The 24,474-nt window shown below is 44.4% G+C and overlaps 1 protein-coding gene across 1 annotated transcript in view; it reads right to left on the bottom strand.

Annotated features, from left to right (window-relative positions):
• Positions 1-24,474, bottom strand: part of BACE2 (beta-secretase 2) — a 162,836-nt gene that overhangs the window by 93,442 nt on the left and 44,920 nt on the right. The window contains exon 2 of the mRNA XM_033943013.1: positions 12,768-12,856. Coding sequence (XP_033798904.1) covers positions 12,768-12,856 — 89 coding nt within the window. The remainder of the gene's footprint in view (positions 1-12,767; positions 12,857-24,474) is intronic.

Genomic DNA, 24,474 nt, shown 5'->3' with positions numbered 1-24,474 from the left:
CATGCAGGATGGACATGGGGAGGAGAGGGGGGCACATGCAGGATAGACATGGGGAGAAGAGGAGGGCACATGCAGGATGGACATGAGAAGGAAAGGGAAGCACATGTAGGATAGACATGGGGAGAAAAGGGGATAACATGTAGGATGGACTTGGGGAGAAGAGGTTGTAACATGAAGGATGGACATGGGGAGAAGGGGGGCACATGCAAGATGGGCATGGGGAGGAGGGCACATGATTGATGAACATGGAGCAGATACCAAATGGATGTGGGAAGGAGAGAGAGGGCACATGCTGAATGTAAGTGGGAAGGAGAGAGGGGCAAATGATAGATGGAAGCAGGGAGAGAGGGTAGCCACTGGGTGGAACTGCTTGGAACTTATGGTTGGGCGGTATACAAGAATAAAGATTATCATTATTATTATTATCAGTAACAGAATTACGAGAGGCAGCTGGTAGACAACAAGTGGTTCTTCTCTGCTGTGTTCAAAAGAGCTCCTACTGCCCCCCCCCCACACACACACACTTTTTGAGTGGTGCTCATACAAGAGGAAATAGTATTCTTTTTAAACCGCATTAAACATGCAGTATCTCAATTTTACTCAGAGTAACTATAAACTACAGGCAAATAAAGAGGGAAGCAGGCAGAGTATGTCTTTTGAAATTCTTTCCAACTTCCCTGCAAGTGTTTATACCTCTAGGAGAGGTTTTTAAAGCTGAAGATAAGACCAGAGCCATTTTTGGAGACTCATTGGGCTCAATGATGCCACCCCCCCCCTCTATAAGATTAAATATTTGAAAAAAGAATTTTACACTATAATTGTAATTGTGGAGGGAGTTTGGTACAGTTTGTTGATTTTATAAAATTACCCCATGCATACAAGTACACATGATCACAAATATTTCATACTTGTACACAAGCCACTTATAGATACTATTGTTGCAGCTGTCCAGTACCCTTTCTTCAGGGTTCTTCCTACCCAGACGTGATGAGACCCAGACAACTGCAACAGTCATGACGCCAGCCATGGAAGCCTAAGAGAACACATATAGGCATGTTTGGGGGAAGAGTTTGGGCAGAGCCGTGATGCACACACCTAGGTTATAAAATGTACACCTACAAAGGTACTTCATCCATGCACATTTATATCTTTTTCTGAGCTGGTGGAAATACAATATATGCAGTCACCATGTAGCTGAAATTATGAAAAGCACATAAGCATCATAAAATAGGCACTTTACTAGGCCCTTCAACTTAGGTGAGCTGTTATAAAATTATCTTCAGAGTACAGGCATAAATTTACCCCTAATGAAGGTATAAATTTGTGTGAAAGTATATGTGCACTCTTAAAATAATATCTCAGAAGCATGCCTAAAAGACAAATAAGCATTGTAAGTACCATATTATGCTATAACATGTACTGTTATTTGAATATCTTTACTGTGGCAATTATTGCCTATCAGGCTCATAATCAAATAACATAGACATCCATAAAGCATCCTAAATCGGCATTTGGATGTCCTAATCACCAGGATGTCCAAGTGCCGGTAATTGAAACCGTATTTCTGCACATCTAGCAAGGTGTCCCAGCCTCTGTACATCCAAAGCACGATATGGTGGTGTGCTATGGGAGGTGTGCTATGGGTGGGCTTTGGGCGGTCTCAAGGGCAGGTTAGACATGACATCTTGCAGTGATAATCAAACATTTTGCAAGACATCCTCGATGGAATTTATACATTTGGAACTAGACCCATTTTAGAAGGGTCTAATTCCACAAAGGTGCCCAAACTGCCCAGATGACTACTGCATGCATCAAGGTAAGACACCCCTCCCCCTAATGTTCACTGACCCCTTTCCACCACACAACAATAAGAACAGCACCATCTGGTATGGGGAAGCCTAGTGCAGCTGCACACAGGTATCTTAAGTAGCCTGGTGGGTGGGCTAATGAACCATAGAAAGTAGGACCCAGGCCCATAAGCCATTCTAATCACTACATTTATGGAAGAATGTGTGAACCCAACCAAACCCTACTATACTGCCATATAGGTGCCACCTACAGCCATAAGTGTTATTGGGGTGGTACACAGGAGGGTATAGTAGTTTTTTTGAGGGTTATGGTGAGATACGCAGCTAGCACCCTTTATGTGAAGTTCACTGTAGTGCCCTCTAAGGAGTCCCATTGCTCTGCGGGATATCTAAGTGGCCAGTCTATTACTATGTTGGCTCTACTCATGTCCAAATGATCAGGATTAGGGCATTTTCTACCTGAATGTTTTTCTGATTGAAAATGGGGCATAAAGTTAGACGTTCTCAGTGGCATAGCAAGGGTGAGAGGTGCCCCTCCCCTGCCTTCGTCTCCATCCCCCCCTGCTCAAACCCTGACCCCCCTGCCCCTTACGCCCCCTCCTTTTCCCCCGTACCGCTAGTTGTTCACCACCACGAACAACAACTTCAACATGCTCCTCGCAACCTCAGCTCTCCCACCGATGTCACTTCCCATGCACGGCCCCCAGAAGTGACATCAGCGGGAGCCGACGTGGTTGCAAGGAGCACGCTGACAATGTTGCTCGCAGTGTTGAACAACTAGAGGTACGGGGGAAGGGAAGGGGACGCCTACACATAGAAACATAGAAAGATGACGGCAGAAAAGGGCTATAGCCCATCAAGTCTGCCCACACTACTGACCCATCCTCTTAAGTCTATACCTAGTGACCAATTCTTTAGTTCGACCCTTGTAGGGATCCCACATAGGCATCCCATTTATGCTTAAAGTCCAGCACGCTGCTGGCCTTAATCACCTGTACTGGAAGCTTATTCCAACGGTCAACCACTCTTTCTGTGAAGAAATACTTCCTGATGTCGCCATGAAATTTCCCGCCCCTGAGTTTGAACGGATGCCCTCTTGTGACCGAGGGTTCTTTGAGAAGGAAGATATCATCTTCCACCTCGATACGTCCTGTGATGTATTTAAATGTCTCAATCATGTCTCCCCTCTCCCTACGTTCCTCTAGAGTGTAGAGCTGCAATTTGTTTAGTCTCTCCGTACGAGAGACCCTTGAGCCCCGAGATCATCCTGCTGGCCATCCGCTGAACCGATTCGACTCTGAGCACAGCGGGGGAGGAGTGGGTGGACAGACAGGAGGTGGGGTGCTGCAACTTCAACGTGTTCCTCATGACCATGTCGGCTCGACCTCTGACGTCACTTCCTATGCGCAGCACCCGGAAATGACATCAGCGGGGTGTCCCTACTATGATGGCGCCTAGGGTGGACCGTGTCCCCACCCCCACCTTACTACGCCCCTGGACATTCTGGTGGCCTAGACATCCCGGTGGCCAGGACGTCTAAGTAGACAATTAAAAAAAAAAAATAATAATTATATTTGGACGTCCAGCAGTATGCCATTTGAAAAGGGCCATTTATGTACCTTCAGCTTGGGACGTTCAGCTAGAAACGTCCAAGTTGGACTTAGACTTTTTTTTTTTTTTTTGCATATGTTCCACTATGTCAGAAGTTATATTTGCTGTTCACTTACTACTCTGGGTAAATTTGTTCAAAAAGATGGCAAATAAAGCCTAATAAATAATAAAACAATAATAAATATATTCAGTGCTATACATATTCACACATTAGAAGCTCCTTGAGGCAGAAACTTATCAAATAAATGGGGGGAGGGGGAGAGATAGGGTAATTTGACTGAGATCATCAAGAATGTTACTTAGAAAAAGCAGAACTGTAATGATGGCTTCCCAGGCTTCCAGTCCATGACTCTAACAACTGGGCCATGTCTTCCTTACACTACCTGAATGACAAAGGCAAACAGTGGGCTTTGGTCTTAATTCATTAGATAGATTGTGAGACCACCAGGACAGACAGAGAAGAATGCTTGAATACATAAATAAATTCATGTAAACCGTTCTGAGCTTCCCTGGGAGAACGGTAAAGAAAATTGAATGAATGAATAAATTCAGTCCTGCCCAAATTAAACAAGCATTTGCCTAGAAGTCCTAGTATGCACCCTTACACTGAACTAGGTCTAAAGCAATGGTCTCAAACTCGCGGCCCGGAGGCCACATTTGGCCCGCCAGGTACTATTTTGAGGCCCTTGGTATGTTTATCATAATCACAAAAGTAAAACAGTTTCTTGATCATATGGCCCTTTAGCTATAAATTACAATATTATTATTAAGACTTAGCCAAAAGGAAAGATTTATAAACTATAAGAATTGCCGCCCAGCAGTCCGCTCCCGCAGCGGCACTTAGGTAAAAGACCAGTGCCCTAACTGAGACCAGCTTTACCTGCGTACGTTGTTTTTCAGCAGGAACTTGGCTAACTTTGTCTTGGATCCCTGGAGGGTGTTTTCCCCTATAACAACCTCTGGAAGAGCGTTCCAGCTTTCTACCACTCTCTGGGTGAAGAAGAACTTCCTTACGTTTGTACGGAATCTATCCCCTTTCAACTTTAGAGTTTTACCTCATGTAAAATTGTCATTTCTTTAATAAGATATTAACTATTTTTTTCTGAGGCCCTACAAATACCTACAAATCCAAAGTGTGGCCCTGCAAAGGGTTTGAGTTTGAGACCTCTGGTCTAAAGTAATTCTACTCATTTATCTGCGATTCAGTAAGAGGAGGACAGCTGAAGCGATCAGCTCAGTAGCAATCAGAAGCTGTCTGTCATAAGCAGCTCTCTCATTTTTCATCCCCTTCTCTCACCTCTTTCTTCCTGATCCCAAAATAGTCTTGGGGGGAATGGGGGTTCTGAAATAATTACTATTTATCATTTCTATAGTGCTACTAGATATAAGCAGAGTTGTACATAGTATATGCAGGTACTTTCTCTGTCACCAGTGGGCTCAGTCCTTTCTTTCTCTCCTTATAAGTGGCTCCCTCCTCATCCAGATGTTCTCCTTTTTTTTTTTTAGGATGCAGATGTTGTCCGTGTGTTGTGTGAGCACACAGCACATACACAACTGCTAGTGGCAGGTCCAAAGCTGCTGGAAAATTTAGGCACAGATTTTTCGGTGCTGAGGTGGGGTGTTCCCGTTAGTACATCATAAGGAGAACTCATTTAAATACTAATTAGCTTCTTGCAATGCATTTGCATAGTGTTCTTGGTTGCTACTATGAGGATCGGTAGAAGCCAAGGAGAACCCTTTTGTGCATTGGGAGGAGGGTTTCCGTGCCAGTAAGTCAGCTTTAACAAGCCTTACTAGCACAGAAATCTTTTGTGCATTGGGGCCTCAGTTCACCTTGGACTATAGCACCCAGCCCTAACTGGTCATGACAATCAGAGAGATTCAAGCTTGGATCCCTGGAGCCACAGCATACAGTACTGTGGCCTGCAGGCAAACCGGCCAGCTCATGTGATCTGCTTTCAAAAAATAGACCTCTTGTCAAGATCCGAAACAACTGAAAGTCCAGTTTCTCTTCAAGGACTTTAGGACAATTTATCAGCAGAAGAGATTAAAGGGCCAGCTGCAACTGAAAGGCTGTCCTTGGTTTGTAACAATCCCCTCACTTTTCACAGATCCACTGTGTCTAGCTGGCCTTGGGTTAAGTGTATTGCTGCAAATTCTTCATGGGAAAGGTCTAGTGAGATCATATATCCAGTGCTTAGACTGTCACTCAAGCCAATTAAGATGAGAGCACTTGGAATTAAAAAGGAGAATAGAATTTTTAACATGTCTAGAGTGACTAGAAAGGTTTATGATATTCACTGCAGAGAACGGGAAATTAAAATAGACATATATAATACATTATATACATATATATATGTATATATGTATTATATATGTACTTACTTATATTATATATGTACTTAAAAGGCCACATAGCATTATGTGAAGGACTATTCAGGACACTTAGAGTTGCTGGAATCATAACTAGGGAGGTTAATTTTAATGGCACATTGAGATCAGTATTGAAAAGCACTTGCATGGTCAGTACCTAATGCTAATCACTCAAGTGCATTTTTTTAAAAAAATTCTGGCTACCACACAGATACTAGACATACAGTTGCCTGGCCAAAATGTCAGAAAATATATGTATTTAAATTTAGGAGGAGTCAGGATTTTGGGGGTGGGACTAAGGTTACCAGTTTTCGTCTGTAAAAAAGAAAAGAAAAGAAGGCACATGGCACCGCCTTGTTCAGCCCCAGCCCTGCCCACTCTGCTCACAGCCCCACACCACCCAGTATAGAATATGTAATCACAAACTAACCCCTCTCTCTTTTACAAAACTGTAGTGTGGATTTTAGCCACGGTGGTAACAGCTCTGACGCTCATAGAATTCTGAGCTGGTGCTAAAAAACGCTCCACAGTTTTGTAAAAGGGGGGATAAAATAGAAATACATAGACAAAGGTTAAATTGAACCAGTAAGAAGCAGGACTCTGCATAGAGTTCACCACAGAAACAGTGACACATGTCTCCTAAAGGAATAAATAAATAGAAAATTTTTTTCTACCTATGTCTTCTGTGGTTTCTGCTTTCCTCATATTCTTGTAACTCTCTTCCTTCCATCCACTGTCTGCCGTCTCTCTTCCCCTATATGGCATCTTCTCTCCTTCTATGCCCCTTCCAAAAACTGTTTGCCTCCCCCTTCCATCTCTCATTTCACCCCATTGGTCTGGCATCTCTCTCCTCTCCCATACCTCTCCTCTGCAATCCCTTTCCCTTTTTTCCCTCATTTTCCTTTTCAATTTATTTTCTGCATCTGTCTAGATTACGTTCTTACTACTCTCTCATCAATGTCCTTTTTTACTGCCTACCTAAAGCTTGCCACCTCTTTCCCTCACTCCTCCAGTGTTTCCCTAACTCAATCCTTTTCTCCCCATCATGTGCCCTCCTTTTATTTATCCCCTCCTTCTATCATGTACCCTTTTTCTCCAACCCTTCCATGTACCTTCTCCTCTCTCTGTCCACTTCCATCCAGCATCTGCTCCCCTCTTTATCTCCTCCCATTTCCTTCCTGCATTTGCTCCCTTATCTCTCCCATCTGCACTTCCATCCAACATAGGCTCCCCACTACCATCCAATGTCTGCCCTTTCTCTCACCATCCACCCCTCTTCAATCAGCATCTGTCCCCTTTCTTTCCCTCCAATATCCTTCCCCCTTATGTCTCTCCCCTTTCTCTGTACATCAATTCCATCAGCACCACCCTTCCATATCACCGTGCCCCCTTTCTTTCCCTCCATCACTCTTCCATTCCAGCAATCCTGCTCCCTTCTCTCCCTTCATGCAGCAAGGTCCCACAATGACAGTAGCTGCCGACTGCCAGTCCACCCCACTCCGACGTATTTGCTCTGGAGCGGACTCAGCAGCCGCATGCAGGAAGGTCCCGCGATGACTTTTCTGCTGGCTCTGCTCTGGAAGAAGTAAGTTAAGTCGGAGGGGGTGGACCCAGCAGACGCAGGGAGTTGTGGCAAAGTCCCGCAATGACTGCGTCTGCCGGGTCCACCCCTTCCGACGTAACTTACTTCTTCCAGAGCAGAGCCAGCAAACGAGTCATCGTGGGACCTTCCTGCACCACAGCACGGCTGCCGACTCTGCTGCAGAGAAAGTAAGTCAGAGGTAACATGACCATTTATTTTTTTCATCAAAAGGGGACATCTATTAATTGACTGTGTATCCTTTCTTTCATTTCTTTCTTTCTGCACTCAGGCCCAACAATTGTCCCTTTCTATTCCCTCCCTCCTTCCTTCCCATGTCCTTAGTGCCCCCAGTGCCTCCTTCCCGTGTCCTTAGTGCCCCCAGTGCCTCTGTCCTGTGTCCATAGTGCCCCCAGTGCCTCCTTCCTGTGTCCATAGTGCCCCAGTGCCTCCTTCCTGTGTCCATAATGCCCCCAGTGCCCCCTTCCCATGTCCTTAGTGCCCCCAGTGCCTCCTTCTTATGTCCCCCCACTACCTTCCAGATTTTGTCCACCCCCAAAGCCAGCCTGCCTGTCTGCCTACCTATCTCCCTCCCTCCCTGCCACGCTAAAGCCAGCCAGCTTGCCTGCCTACATCCTTCCCTCTCTGCCGCGGAAAAAAAAAAGCACCTCTCTCCTTCCTTCCCCCGGTCCGCGCCTGCAATCTTACCTCCCCGCTGCTGCTGCTAATCGCTGACAATAAGTCTTCTTTCCGACGTCAATTCTGACATCGGAGAGGACGTTCTGGGCCAGCCAGACAGTGATTGGCTTGCCCAGAACGTCCTCTCCGACATCAGAATTGACGTCGGAAAGAAGAATTCTTGTTGACGATTAGCAGCAGCAGCGGGGAGGTAAGATTGCAGGCGCGGACTGGGGAAAAGGAAGGTCAGGAGGACCTGGACATGGCCGGTTGTGCACCCCTCCAAGGCGTGCACCCAGGGTGGACCGACCCTCCCCCTTGGTACGCCACTGCCTATATCTACTACCTATATCTACACACAAACCTCCAACTTACACTTTTACACCCATAGCCCTTCCCCCACACATATAACAGCAATCCAAACACACAAAGGCCCTGATTCTCCAAAGTGCGTCCCGATTTTAGGCAGCTGTAAGCGTCCTACAGCTGTCTAATCAGCCAATCGGGATGCACGTTTTTTTAAAAAAATGCTCCCCAGGCAGGCCGCCTATATTGAAGACGCCTCCGGGAGCCTAGGGAGGCCCGCAAGACGCCTAAGCTCGCCTAAGGGCCTTAGGCGGGCCTTAGGCGAACCTAGGCGGCCCTACGCATCTCCCTAGTAGAGGAAGAGACGCTTAAAATGTAGGCCAGCAAAATGCTGATCTATATTTTAAGTAGACGTGGCCGCTATACTTATGGCAGTAAGAGATCTCCCTGCTGCAATAAGTATAGAGGCCGCGGTCGCGGCCACCTGTCCCATCGCCAACAGGAGGATGCCCAATCCTCCTGCCGGAACCCCCCTGGAACCCCCCTCCCCCCAAACTGGTAATTGCCGACAGGAGGATGCCCAATCCTCCTGCCGGAACCCCCCTGGAGCCCCCCTCCCCCCAAACTGGTAATTGGCAGGAGGATGCCCAATCCTCCTGCCGGAAAGCCCGACGACCCCTCCCTCCCCCAACTAACCTTTACATGTTGGTCGGCTGGACGGGTCTTGCTGCCGTCCAGCCGATGGGCCCGCCTCGTGGAAATGAGATGGGCCCGCCCCTTCCTGGCCCATCCCTGCTAAATCTAAGGCCTGATTGGCCCAGGCTCTAGAAGCCTGGACCAATCAGGCCTTAGGCATAGCGGGTCCGCCCATCCCCACTAATCCTAAGACCTGATTGGCCCAGGCTAGGCAACTGTACCATGGACGCCGATTACAGAATTGGGGGTTAGTGTAGGACCGATTCTTTATAGGACACCTCTCCTGGGCGTCCTATACAGAATCAGGGCCAAAGATCCTAACTCCCTATATACACACTCATCCCATATATTAGTACTCTTAGTATTAAAAATGTATAAAGTACTACAAGGTGTTTCGTTCACAATGACTTCAAAATTCTTTCCTTTGCAGTAAATCCTAGTGTGAAATTCAGCATTGCATACCTAGATTTAGTATTATTTTTCACTGTGTGTTATCACTTTGCAGTTGCTGGTGTGAATTTCATCTTCCATTTAGATACCAATCCCCTGATATTCAGCCGGCGGTGGTTAGCATTTTTTAAACGTTAATCGTCATCAGCTGATTTAACCCTCAATATTCAGTGTTGGGTCATGTCTAGGCACCAACACTGAATATTGGAGGCTAAGTCTAGGAGGGCAGGCTGCCAGAGCTTATGTGGGCCCAGCCAATATTCAGCCTACAAGAGGTCACAGCAGCCATTTTGGAGGCACCGGGCTAAGGGGCAAGAGCAAGGGGGATGCATCGCTGTCCCCAGTGTCCCCTCTCCCACTGGACCACTAGGTATTTAGGTAGGTCTTGGGTTGTTGGCCTGGTGGGGGGTTGGGAGGGGAATTGGAAAAATTGTGGGTTCGGGGGGGAGGATATATAAAATACCAAAAATACTTATGCGAGCCCCGGCCTGATATTCAGCTGGCCCACACAGGATAAGCAGCTGAATTTAGGATATCTTTTGAGCCCACTTATCTTATGCGGGTCCTGGTTGAATATCACCTGTTCCCGCATATGCTCCAGCTCCTTCCCAGCACCGCCCCTGACCGACCCACTCTATTTGGGTCAGTCAGAGCCGATATTCAGCAGCATTAGACCACTTAAATCACTTTGAATATCAGCCCCCATGTATCCAGTTTTACACAGACCTCCTGTAATTTCTTACAGTTTGCTTATGTTTTAACTATTGTGAACCTCACATACATCTGCCCCCTCCCACATACAGCTGAACATGCACCCCCACACAGGAATATCATTAACCTTTAGCCCCCACAAATCTTTTATCACCTCCTCTTCTCTCTCAAGTACTCCCTAAAAGGGATCCATTTCTTTCAATTCCGTATAAAAAAAAATACTTGCTTTTTATATAGGCACATTCACAGACACCTCCCCCGCCACATACACACACAAAGAAAATTGTATGTCTATCAGTCACAACCCAAGGAAGTTAATTATATCTCTAATTCTCCCATATGTCTATTATAATTATCTTCTTAAGTGGATAATCTGTGAAGGTGATGGACATACGCATCAAATCCCAAATCCATTATTTGATCTCCAGTCACAGAAAATTCAGGTTAGCCAAATCCTGGTTCTACATGGCTCTATATCACCTTAATTATATCCAGTGGTGTAAATACCACCCAAACAGGCACTGCAGTGTTAGAAGGGCCCAGTTAAGAAGTGGCCAATGACTGCCACACTGCAAAGAAGGAAGCAGAGCAGTAGTTAACAGTATAGCTACAAAGCCTCCCAACATTTTCATTCAATAAAATTAACCAACACCATCCCCCCTCCTCCTCCTCCTGGCAGCTGAAGAAAAGTTTGAAGTGCATCATCTCCTGCTGCCAGGCCACATCTTGGGACAAAAGCAGCATGATTTGGACCAGCAGCAGGAGATGATGTGCTTAAGCACTTCTCCAGCTGCCAGGAGCAGGAGAGTTTATTTGGCTAAGTTTACTGAATGAAGATGTCAGAAGACCATGCAGCCATAGGTTTGGGGGGGCCCAGGAGCTCCGCCTTAGCCCCAGTGGAATACTGTGGCATGGCCCATCACCAGCTCCCGACTCCACCGCCTACCTCCTCCTGGCATTGTACTTTAAATCTTCGGGTCAGCCGCTGCGCTGCATCAACAAGCAGGCCTACCCCCGGCAGCAGAATAAAGGGTTCCGGGGTGGCTGCCCTAAAGATTTAAAGTACAACACCAGGAAAAGGGTGGCATCAATTTTTGGAGAGGCCATGGCCCCAGTGGTCATCCCCATTCCGACGCCTATGCATGCAGCATAATTGATAAAGTTACGTACAGAACTGGCATGTTCTGCCTCCTTCTGCTAACGTTTTAAGACTTTGCTACTTTTTGCGTCACTTTACCTCTCTGTGCTTTAGTGAGCCAAGTTTGATAATACTTGTTCTTCTGATCAGGGCTGTGAAGTCAGAATCATGGAGTTCAAAGTAATTTTGGGTAGAGTCAAAGTCAGAGATGGTAAAAATGTACTGACTCCAACTCCAGCTTCAAAACAGAAAATTTACAATATTATAATATATGGTAAAATGTATCATTTTATACTTATATGTATACATTTTGTTTTCCTGGATCTAAATTTATATTTACCAGTATTTAGACCCAGAACAAAAAATTTAAAGCCTAATATCAGTAGGAGTCAGAGTCAGACTAGAAAGACAGAGAAATCAGAGTCAGAGTCAAAAGTTTGATACAGTGGTGCCTCGCATAACGAACGCCTCGCACAGCGAACGCTGCACACAACGAACTTCATGTCTTGATTCGTACAACGAACTTCGTTTCACACAACGAAGTCGCCCGAGCTTCCACGATCGCTGCCGATGTATTGCATCCTTCCCCACAGGCACTGCAGGCAGTCGTTAGTCACTGCTCTTAACGCGTTTCACATAACGAACTTTTCGCATAACAAACTTGCTCCTGGAACGAATTAAGTTCGTTGTGTGAGGCACCACTGTATACAGTACTAACTCCACATGCTTTGCTTCTGATCCACATGTTCTTAGCATGCAGGAAAGGATGATATAGTGATTAGAGCAACAGCCTCAGCACCCTGCGGCTGTGGGATCAAATCCCACACTGTTCCTTGTGACCCAGGGCAAGTCACTCAATCCTCCATTGCCCCAGGTATATTAGAGATTGTTAGTAAAGAATGACATGGGGACAAATTTGTCTCCGTCCCCCCAGGAACTCAATTTCCCTGTCCCATCCCTGCAAGTTTTGTCCCTGTCTCTGCCCCATTCCTGTAAGCTCTTCCTTAACTACACAAGCCTCGAACACTTATGGTTTTAAAGTGTTTGAGGCTTGTGCAGATGAGGATGGCGTTTGCAGGAATGGGGCGGGGACAGGAAAAGAACTCACCGGGACGGGACGGGACGGGAAAATGAGTTCCCATGGGGATGGGCAAAAATTTGTCTAATTGTGAGCCCACCAGGACAGATTGGGAAAATGCTTTAGTACCTGATTGTAAACCACTTAGATAACTTTGATAGGTGGTAAATAAATACATAAAAATAAATAAATCATGTGATGGCTGAATGAAAAGTGCAATGCAAACCCTAGTGTACTGCATCTAGCAGACTATTCTCATTCTTATTGAACCTGCATTGAAAGCCTTGGGTGGCTTGATTCGTTAGAAACATGTGTTGGGCTTTGTGACGCAATACTTACTTTGTTGTATCAAAATAGGTTGTTATATCAGGGTCTGGTGCGCCAGCTACTGCAAAATTACTGCTCCCGGTGTCAACTAGAACGTTCAGCTGAAAAAAAAGTAAACAAAGACGTACTGGTGAAAATTTTTCAGACCTTGTTTTCCGTTAGGGATTCTGGCGGTCATGGTTAAAGCTGGCCATTTGGAATTGCAAAAAGGAAGAGACTCACATGTTAGGGGTAATATTATAAAAGTCAATTTCATGCATGTAAATGACCCTTTCTAAACTTCTGACTTGTTTAAGAGTATGAGCATTGACAGAATACTATATTAGCATGGATCTTGCGCTTAATTTTGGGCATTTGCACTTACACCTGCTGAAACCTGGTATAAATGCTGATGCGCAGCTAATGACAATTAGGCATATAAATGAACTTATTCTATAACGTCACACCTAATTTCTGGGACTGCCCCTCCTGTGACTATGTCCCCTTTTGAGTAGTGGGGGCATACATTTTATAGATTAGGGTGCAGGGCAGATCTGCAGGTAAACCCAAATGACAACCAAATAACACCAGTTATTGTTAATGGCTCATTAACTAATTAATTTATGCTCGCATCTAAAGAAGGAAGGCGTAGTGTAGTAGTTAGAGCAACAGCCTCAGCTCCCTGAAGTCGTGGGTTCAAACCCATGCTGCTCCTTGTGACCCTGGGCAAGTCACTCAATCCTCCACTGCCCCAGGTACATTAGAGAGATTGTGAGCCCACTAGGACAGATAGGGAAAATGCTTGAGTACCTGACTGTAAGCCGCTTAGATAACTTTTGATAGGCAGTATATAAATACCTTAAATAAAAAAATAAATCTGTGATCTATGCCCATATTTCTGCACCAGTGTCGGGTGACCTATAAACTGTAGAATCCAGGGGTATATGTGTAGTCATTCCTGGAGGTGTAGTTTGGATAATGTCCATTCGCCCTGCATCCAGCACTGCCATCTTGATGCACCATTAAGAGACAAATTGCCAAATAAAAGCAAAAAGATTTCTCTTCCCCCACCCCCTGAGTGTACCCATTCTTAGAGCATCCAGTGGTGTAGCACTACCTGTGGACCAAAAGTACTAACGTGGTCCCAGAGAGGTGTCCAGTGGCAGTGTCTTCTTCCTGTTGTCATCTTTTGAGATGGCGCTGCCTGACCCCTAGCCAAATGCCCTTCTAAGGTTCAGTTTACCCAATATAGGAAGTGATCTCTCATTGGGCAACCTGATCCCTAATGGTGCTAGGAGTCAGGTGCCATCATTTTGGAAAATGCCAGCACAGGAGGCAGGAAAAACATGGACGTTGCTTCCACCTCTTGATCCCAATGTGGGTGGGGAAGGGGTGTTGGTCAACTTGGGCCATCAGGGATCGTGACTGAATAGGGTCTTCTGAGATGAAGGACTCCAGCCCTGAGGTGAAGTGAAGATTCAGCACTACGATGGGAGTAAACCACTGTGCCAAAATGGTGGCAAAAAATTTTTTGTACAAAATGGGAGCAATTAAGTGTTTGGCCTTTTGCATATTAAATGGATTTTTCTGCTAGACCTCAAACACCCAAGGTACTACTTTATATTTCTATTCGTACCCTTACTGGGGTGATGTTTTCATCATTGGTCTTAGCAAATAGCATGTGCAACAAAAAAGTTTTAATCTTTTTTTATGAATTGATTTTCTCTTCCGGCTCTGCATAAATTATAAAGTGCACAGAGTGCTATAAAGTGCTATAGAGTGCTGTGAAGGAAAGGCACTTATCTTTATGCCCGACGGCTGCCCAACCGTTTCACTCCTAGTTTCGTCAGGGGCTATGCCTCCTTTAATACAGACACCATCATTTTTAATTAAGAAAACTCTAACTTTGAGCCCAAACCGCTATTGTTATTAGCACTGCACTCTGCCTTTCCTTCACAGCACTCTATAGCACTTTATAGCATTCTATGCACTTTATAATTTATGCAGAGCCGGAAGAGAAAATCAATTCATAAAAAAAGATTAAAACTTTTTTGTTGCACATGCTATTTGCTAAGACCAATGATGAAAACACTATCCCAGTAAGTGTATGAATAGAAATATAAAGTAGTACCTTGGGTGTTTGAGGTCTAGCAGAAAAATCCATTTAACATAGTTTTGCCTTCATCGCTTGGTGTTTATTCTAGAAATATCCTTGTTTGGTTGCCTTATGCATATTGCCACACTGCTGTTTAGCACAGCAGTTTAACTTCTGACATTTCCATGCTAAAAAGAAAATAAAAATAAATACCGAGAGTAAAATCAACTGCTATACTAAACAACAGAAGCTGATGCGATAAGCTGTGCTAAGTCAGAATGCCCACTGTTCAAAAAGCTTGGTTGGTACTGGGCTAGATTAACCCCCTCTTCTACGAAACCGTGCTAGCGTTTTTTTAGCGCATAAAGCCGCGTTGAATGGCCCGTGCTGCTCCCGTTGCTCTTAAGAACTCAATGAGCGTCGGGAGCAGCGCGGGCCATTCAGTGCGGCTCTCTGCGCTAAAAATCTCTAGCGCGGTTTCGTAGAAGAGGGGGGTAAATGTTTGTGTTTATTAAAATCTCATATACTGAATAGGATCAAAGCGGTTTACAATATAACAATCAAAATTATGAAAAGAACTCAATTTAAATAGAAAAGAAAAAGATAAGAAGAAAAAATAACATTTCTAAAACATAATATCCTATAACATCCAAATTAATACATAAAATTAAAACTAATTAATTAATTAATACAAGTTTAAAAATTATATAAATGCAGAGACTGCAGTTCCGAATTCATCTCATGAATTTGAAAAGGCCAGTTGAAAAAATATGCCTTTAAATGTCTTGAAATTTTGAAAAAATTCTTCCTTTCTCAATTTTACAGGCAAACTATTCCATAATATTGTGACTAAATTTTAAAAAATGCACAATTTCTAGTCGAAGCAAGATGAGCCTTTGAAATATGGGGAACAACTACTCTATTATCATTCAAAGTTCTTTCTAAAGGTAGCCTTTCTTTTCATGCAAATGAGGAAATGGTGCTCCTTACGTTTTGCTTAAATCTCATACAAATCCATGCGTACCTTTCTCCACACTCTGGACTGCATATAAAAGGGCTCTTGCTCATTACCCCAAGAAAACTGAATTCATCAGAAAATCTAGAGAATTTCAAGACAGGGTCAGACCAAAGGTCTATGAAGCCCAGTATCCTGTTTCCAACAGCAGCCAAAATGGATCAAAAATGCCTGGCAGGATTTCAAAAAGTAGATAATGTCCATGCTGTTGTCGTGATCCTCTCAGATGATGGGGCTGAGCGTTGGCCCCAGAGGCAACTACTCAAACAAATTCTAGAGTGTCTGTAGCCAAACTCATGAAACTAGTCAAAGGGGGTCTCCCTAAAAAACTGTTTATTAATTCAGACCAATGTTCTAGGCAGGTACTATAATAATACTCCAAAATAAAAAAATATGAAAACAATGAATCCATAAACACAACGTAAAATAGTTGCAAAAAGTATCAAAGACACACCCAATATAAAAACATAAGAACTGCCTTCCTGGATTGGACCAATGGTTCATCTAGCCCAGTAATATGTCTTCATGGAGGCCAATCCAATTCTGGAGACCACATTTCCCAAAGGATGTGCTGAGGGTTGAATCTGTTCAGCGTATGGCCACCAGGATGGTCGCAGGACTCAAGAACCTTCCGTATGAGGAACGGCTGGGCAAGTTACAGCTATACTCACTTGAGGAACGCAGAGAGAGAGGAGACATGATCGAGACGTTCAAATATGTCACGGGCCGTATCAAAGCAGAAGAAGAACTCTTTTTTCTTAAAGGACCCACGGCAACCAGAGGGCATCCGTTGAGAATCAGGGGAGGGAAATTCCATGGTGACACCAGAAAATATTTCTTTACCGAAAGGGTGGTTGATCGCTGGAATAATCTTCCGCAACAGGTAATTGAGGCCAGCAGCGTGCCGGACTTTAAGAAAAGATGGGATTGGCATGTGGGATCACTTCATGGGCGTAGTTAGGGGGTGGGTCATTAGTGTGGGCAGACTGGATGGGCCGTGGCCCTTTTCTGCCATCATTTTTCTATGTTTCTAATCCAGGTCAAAAGTACCCGGCAAAAACCTAAATAGTAGCAGCATTCCATGACACTGATCCAGAGCAAGCAGTGGCTTCTCCTAAGTCTGTTTCAACAGCAGTTTATGGACTTATCCAAACCTTTTTTTAAAACCAACTATATTAACCGCTCTTACCACATCCTCTGGCAACGCATTCCAGAGCTTAACTATTCTCCGAGTGAAAAAAATATTTCCTCCTATTGGTTTTCAAAGTATTACTCTATAACTTCACTGAGGGTCTCCGAGGGCTCCTTTTACAAAGGTGCGTTAGGGCCTTAACGCGCGGAATACCATGCGCTAGCCGCTACCGCCTCCTCTTGAGCAGGCGGTAGTTTTCCAGCTATGGCCCGCTAATCTGGTGCGTGCACTAAAAACGCTAGCACACCTTTGTAAAAGGAGCCCCTAGTCTTTGTAAATCTTGATGAAGTAAAAAAAAAAATGATAATAATTTGTTTGTACCCGTTCTGAGGTATCTTTCTCCCTCCTCCTGTACTGAATATTTGTTGAAATTGCAACTCTCTGCTCCTCTGTAACTTGTGACTAGGGAATCATTATCTTTGCAACTTTTTCTCATTAATTCTGACTTGGTAGTCATTTTCCTTATTACTTTTTCTCACTACTTGTGATCAGGAAGTCACCGTCTTATGCTTATCTTTACTTTTCTTACTTCATATTCTTTCCGTATCCTACCCTCTTGTTCCTATCCTGTTTGGTTTTTCCGTTAAGATATTGTAAATCTTTTCTGTACTTTTTGTCCTCTTGTGCCTAGGTCGGTTAATTGGTCTGTGTACATTTCCCTCGTTATGTTTGCATTTTAAATATAGCCGATTGTTTTTATTTATTGTAAACTGCTTTGATTTGACTTTTTTGTTAAAAATGGCAGTCTATCAAATAAAATAACTGTAACTGTAATAATTGCCTTTAGTCTCCTTCAGGATGGTTAGCAGCCATTCTGTTTGCCACCTTCCACTGCAGCCACTGTCACATAACCCCCTGACACCCCTCCACCTCCCCCCCCCCCACCGCCCTGCAGCAGGAGGGTTGCCCACTCCTTCCCACCACCACCATCGCACAAATCCCTGACACCCCCCTGGAAGTGGGAAGAATGCCCACTCCCTCTTGCTGCCATACAACCCCTTGACACCCCCACCAGCAGCAGGAGAGATGCCCACTCCTTCCCTCCTGCTGCTGTTGCACAACCTCCTGACACCCTCCCCGGCAGCAGGAGGGATGCCCACTCCCGCCACTGGTGCCCCCCCCCTCCACGATGACCCCCTGCCTTCTTCATGAAGACTGGCTGGCTGGATGCGCAAGAGAGAGGGCCTAAGGCCCTGATTGGCTCAGGCACTTAAGGCCCCTCCTGTGCTCACTACCATACCAACATAAAGGTAGGCTCAGAGGGGGCCTGCCACCAGAAGGGGTGGGGTGTCTGGGACAGGTCCTGCAATCAGAAGAATTGTCCAGAAGGGGCTTTTTCTTGGTAAGGTAGGGAGGTAGGGCCAGGCCATTTTTTGTTTTTAGATTTGGCTGAAAATGAGCAGTCATTTCAGCCTCACATTAAGTTTTGGTTGAAACTAAAGATGTGAGGGGCAAAATAAAAAAAAACGTCTAAGTCCCCTTTTGGCCCAAGTCCCTAAACGTTCAACCCAGAAGCAGGGAAAGTGTCCATAACCAAAACATACGTCCATGTTTTGATTATGGCCTTCCTCTGCCTAAACGCCCAATCTCCACTACGTGGAGCCAGTCCTTCGCCTAAAAGCTGGATTCTGTAACTGGTTACAAACAACACCGGTTACAGAATCCTCCCCCCCCCAACAACGATTCAGGCAGGAGGGTGCCCAAGCCCTCCTGCCATGTCAAACCGCGACCCCCCCATCCCGACGATATCGGGGCAAGAGGGAGTCCAAGCCCTCTTGCCCTGTTGAAGCCGCGACCCCTCCGATAACATCAGGGCAAGAGGGAGCCCAAGCCCTCTTGCCCCAGGCACCCGCGGCACCCCCGACTCATTCGGGCCAGGATGGAGCCCAAGCCCTCCTGGCCCAGGCGACTCCCCTACCCCCACCCCCACTACAGTATGGGCAGGAGGGATCCCAGGCCCTCCTGCCCTCGACGCACCCCTCACCCCCAACGTCCGCCCCCCCAAGAACCCCCAATCGGCCCTCCCAGCTGACCCCACGACCCCACACTCCACTCCCCCTTCCCTGTACCTATTTTAGGTTGGCCGGACAGACGGGTGCCAAACCCGTCCATCCGGCATGCAGCTCAATGAAGAATGGGGCTGGATTGGCCTAGGGGCACCAAAGCCCCGCCTCCTGGTGGGGCCTAAGATGCCTGGGCCAATCAGAATAGGCCCAGGAGCCTTAGGCCCCTCCTATAGGCGTGGCCTTAGGCACATGGGCCCACCCGGGTTTGGCACCCGTCTGTCCGGCCAACCTAAAATAGGTACGGGGAAGGGGGGTGGGGTGGGGGGGTCATGGGGTCGGCCGGGGGGGGTCGCGGGTCAGCTGGGGGGGCCGATCAGGGGTTCTTGGGGGGGGGGCGGACGTTGGGGGGGTGGGGGTGTGTCGAGGGCAGGAGGGCCTGGGATCCCTCCTGCCCATACTGTAGTGGGGGTGGAGGTAGGGGGGGGGTCGCCTGGGCCAGGAGGGCTTGGGCTTCCTCCTGGCCCGAACGAGTTGGGGGTGCCGCGGGTGCCTGGGGCAAGAGGGCTTGGGCTCCCTCTTGCCCCGATATCATCGGGAGGGTGGTCACGGTTTGACATGGCAGGAGGGCTTGGGCACCCTCCTGCCTGGATCGTTGTTGGGGGGGGGGAGGATTCTGTAACCGGTGTTGTTTTTGACAGACACCGGTTACAGAATCCAGCTTTTAGGCGAAGGACTGGCTCCTCCTTCGCCTAAAAGCCCTTCTGTTGGACGTTTTGTGTTTTTTTTTCATTATGGTTAAAAAGTGTAAACGTGCTATAGGGGTACTTTTAGACGTAGTGGAGATTGGGCGTTTAGGCAGAGGAAGGCCATAATCAAAACATGGACGTATGTTTTGATTATGGACACTTTCCCTGCTTCTGGCTTGAACGTTTAGGGACTTAGGCCAAAAGGGGACTTAGATGCTTTTTTTGATTTTGCCCCTCTATATCTCCAGGTCTACTTTAATAAAAAATTTTGAACATTTCATAGAGGAATTTATCCAAACCTTTTTTAAAAATCCAGGTACATTGTTTTACAATATCAATTAGAAATGAGTTCCAGAGTCTATTCAGTGGAAACATATTTTCTCCTATTTGTTTTAAAATGTACTACTTTTTAATTTTATGGTGGGTCACCTTTCTCCATACCATTTCTCATTCTATCATATCTTTTCTTCAGAATCACAGGTCTTTGGAACGACCTTACTACCCCGCTGGGGAACCTGGGCTCCCTCCAATTTTCACTAAAATGAAACCTGGCTTTTCACTAAAATGTAATTCTATCCCCCCTTACTCTTCTCTTCTATATATAAGTTCATGTAAACCTTTTTTTCCTTCTCTTCCTATATTTTAAGTTCTTGTAAACCGTGCCGACCTCCACAACATCCGTGGAGATGATGCGGTATATAAACTTAAGGTTTAGTTAGTTTAGTTTTCTGATATGCATCGACCAAAATTGCACACTGTACTCAAGATGTAGTCACAACATGGAACAATAAAGGGGAATTGTGATTTTTGTTTCTTTCTTAAGAATTCCTAACATTCTGTTTGATTTGGGGCTGCTGTCACATCCTGAGCCGAAGACTTCAACTTAATACCCATGATCATATGGAATCTAGAATCATTTAGCTATAATTAGGTTTATTCTTCCCTGCATGCCATCACTTTGCCCTTGTCCATATTAAATTTCATCTGTCATTTGGATGCCCAGCCTTCTAGTCTCACAAGGCCTCCACAGATGTTTGTCTACTCTTATCCCAGTAGCCAAGGAAACCTTGGTAAATTGACAACCAAATCATTAACAATATTTGCATATGCCTTGTACATTTCAATGCAGGATACAAGCAAGAGACTAGGCATTCCTAGTTTAAATAGGAAGTATAACTAATTCCCAAGCAAACCACCACATCTTATGTACATTTTAGTTAGAAGACACGACATGTTTTCAGTTATGGCACCGCATTCTTGGAATCTTTTGCCACAGTACATCAGAGAACTAAACGATTTAACACTGTTTAAAAAAACATTAAAAACTTTCCTTTTTAAAGACGCGTATGGATCTCAGGACTGCTAAAAACTTAGTGATTTTTTAATTACAATCTTAAATTTCTCAAATTAGTGAAGATCAACCCTTTTTTTTTTTGTGCTTACCCTTTATGTTCTTTCTTCTACTCTATCAAAATTGTAACTATTCCCCATGTTAACCTCACATGTCGTGTAAGTGATCCACAAGTTTATTGTAAAGTCTTGTCTGCACTATTCTGTTCAGTTTGTTCATATTTTAACTAATCACAAATTTTTGTTTGGATTGTAACACTAACATTTATCTGTTTTATTTTTATTAATTAATGTTATTATTATTGTACATCGCCTAGTAATCTAAATAGGCGATTTATCAAGAACGATTAAACTTGAACTTGAACTTAAAATATATTTTTTGAAACAAAAAAGCTTTCAAATATTTCCTATATAAAATTGTAACTAGACACTGATCTTTGCTCAAAAAAGGAATCTATTCTGTAATTTAACTGCTTAATAAGTGAATGCTAATATAGACGTATCTTGCATTCAATTCTGTTACAAATGGATACTCTAACTCTAACCGAGGACAAAGTGGCAGCTTTGCAGATTTCCTCAATAGGAGTAGATCTAAGGAAAGCTACTGATGCCGCCATGACTCTGACTTTGTAGATTAGTAAATAAGGACAGGTTGTTCACCCTCTCCTAGGTAGGGAGAAAGAGAGGGCACTCTCTAAAATTGAAAGGGGAAAGATTCCGTACAAACATAAGGAAGTTCTTCTTCACCCAGAAAGTGGAAGAAAACTGGAACGCTCTTCCGGAGTCTATTAGAGGGGAAAACACCCTCCAGGGATTCAAGACAAAGTTAGACAAGTTCCTGCTGAACCAGAACGTACGCAGATAACGCTAGTCTCAGTTAGAGTGCTGATCTTTGACCAGAGGGCACCACATGAGCAGACTGCTGGGCATGATGGACCACTGGTCTGACCCAGCAGTGACAATTCTTATGTTCTTATATTGTGGGCTGTGACTCGACCCTGTAGATGCAGTCCAGCCTGAGCATAGCAGAGAGAGATGTAAGCAGCCATCCAGTTGGAGATGGTGCGCTTGGAAATTGGATGTCCCAACTTGTTTGAATCAAAGGAGACAAAAAGTTGAGGAGCAGATCTGTGTGGCTTAGTCCTTTGCAAGTAGAAAGCCAAAGCACGCTTACAGTCCAGAGTATGAAGACTTTGGAAAAAACACTGGAAGTACAATGGATTGATTAGGTTGAAATTCTGAAACCACTTTAGGTAAGAATTTAGGATGAGTATGGAGGACCACTTTGTCATGATGGAATACTGTGAAAGGCGGGTCCGCTACTAAAGCTTGAAGCTCACTGACTCTGCGAGCAGACGTGAGAGCAATGAGAAAAACCACTTTCCAAGTGAGATATTTGAGATGAGCCAAAGCCATTGGTTCAAAAGGAGGCTTCATCAATTGAGCAAGACAACATTGAGATCGCAAACCATTGGAGGCGATTTGAGAGGTGGTTTGACATTGAAAAGTCCTTTCATAAATCTGGAAACCAAAGGCTGAGCAGAGAGGGGTTTCCCTTCGATAGGCTGATGAAAAGCAGCAATTGCACCGAGATGGACTCTGATGTGGATTTGAGGCCTGATTGAGATAATCATATAAGGGAAAAAAAACAGTATAAGTAGCATAACAATATACAGTAAAGGAAATTTTTAATAAGAAATTTTGTTTTGCTTATACCGTAAAGTAGTCTTCTATTGGGGGGGGGGAGGGGTGGAACAGCACCTGAAATTATACAGAGCTATTTATTTCTAATAATTATTAAAGAAAAGAGAGGTATCCTGAACGCAGACCTGGCTTTTCCATTACGATGCTTCATTCTTGTATATTAATAGGTGTACTAGTCAAAATCATATCCTTACTTACAATAAATCTAGACAGCTGTGAATTTAAAAAAAATATATATCTATCTCCTTGAAAATTAACCAAACACTTACAGGGAAATCTTAAAACAAAAGATGCACCCAGTTTTAAGTCTTGAGGTCTCAATAATAGGAACTGCTTCCTTTTTTTGTGTGTGTGTTGTTCTAGATACAGTACATAGGATGCATTCTGATTTGGGTCATAAACAATTTATCTTTTGCTTTAAAGAACATCTTTAATAACCATTCTCTGTCAGAAGGAGGAGTATGTGGCATAGTGGTTGAAGCTACAGACTCGGCACCCTGGAGTTGTGGGTTCAAACCCCACGCTGCTCCTTGTGACCCTGGGCAAGTCATGCAATCCTCCATTGCCCCAGGTATGGTTAGATAGATTTAGAACATCAGTTCCTAGACCAGGCTGATCCTCAATTAATTTCTTTTTTCCAGAAAAGAGGTAATAAATCTTTGAGATAGGAGGATAGGAAGATTCAGGCACCTTTAGAACCTCAGAGAGATATCTCTTGAACAAGTCAAGAGCAGACGCTGTAGACAATTTTGGAAAATTAATTAATATGAGGTTCTGTCTCCACATTGCATTCTCCAATATCCCAAGTTTATTATTAATATACCCATTTTCTTTCATTAGGAGCTGATTTTATGCTCCTATAATTTCTAATTTTTTTCTTAGTCTAGGACTTTAGTTTCTAATTTCCCCACTTTCTGTTGCAATTTAGAAGTTTCCAAAAGTGATCCCGAACTCTGCACAGCTAATTTCAGAACTGAAGTTCCAAGGGAAGATTGTAATGTGGAAATTGCTTCCCATATTGAGTTCAAGTCAACTACTGGGGGTTTCTTCAAGGGAGATATAGAAAAAGCCTACTATTTGGATTTTAAAGTACATACATCGCTTTTACATGTGAAAACTTTTTCACAATAAACTATTCATCGAGATCATCATCTCCACAGTGTTGTTTTGTTTCCTGGTTATCCCTTTTCTACTGTGGACCTATTTAGTGAATTCTTCTTGTTTGCCTTGAATTCATCTTAGTTCTCCACCTTTGCAATAGAAGCTTCTCTCTCCAAAACTTCACCTTCTCTTTCAGTTACAGCATTCAGAACTTCAAGGTTTATTGCTTTGGGACAGCATGCTTCTGAATGTCTAGTACAAACTATAAGTAAATTGCCTACATTTATTTATAATTAAGTACATTTCAGAAAGAAACAGTGTCCTTGTTTTAGTGCCAATGTATGAGGTTGTACTGCATGGATCTTAGAGCATATATGTGTTCCAAGACGTCCAAAAGCAAAAAAATTAAGGGTCCAGTTTACTAAAGCTTAGCATATGCTAAGTGTTCATTAGAACACAGTAACCTTTAGCACAATGGTCCTAAGTGTTTATAATATACTAGTCTTATAGCCCGTTACATTATGGTTGCTA

Source organism: Geotrypetes seraphini, chromosome 4 (genome assembly GCF_902459505.1).
Source record: "Geotrypetes seraphini chromosome 4, aGeoSer1.1, whole genome shotgun sequence".
In the NCBI taxonomy this organism is placed as follows: Eukaryota; Metazoa; Chordata; class Amphibia; order Gymnophiona; family Dermophiidae; genus Geotrypetes; species Geotrypetes seraphini.
Note: the sequence above shows the minus strand (reverse complement) of the source record. Positions and strands in the feature narration are given on the sequence as shown.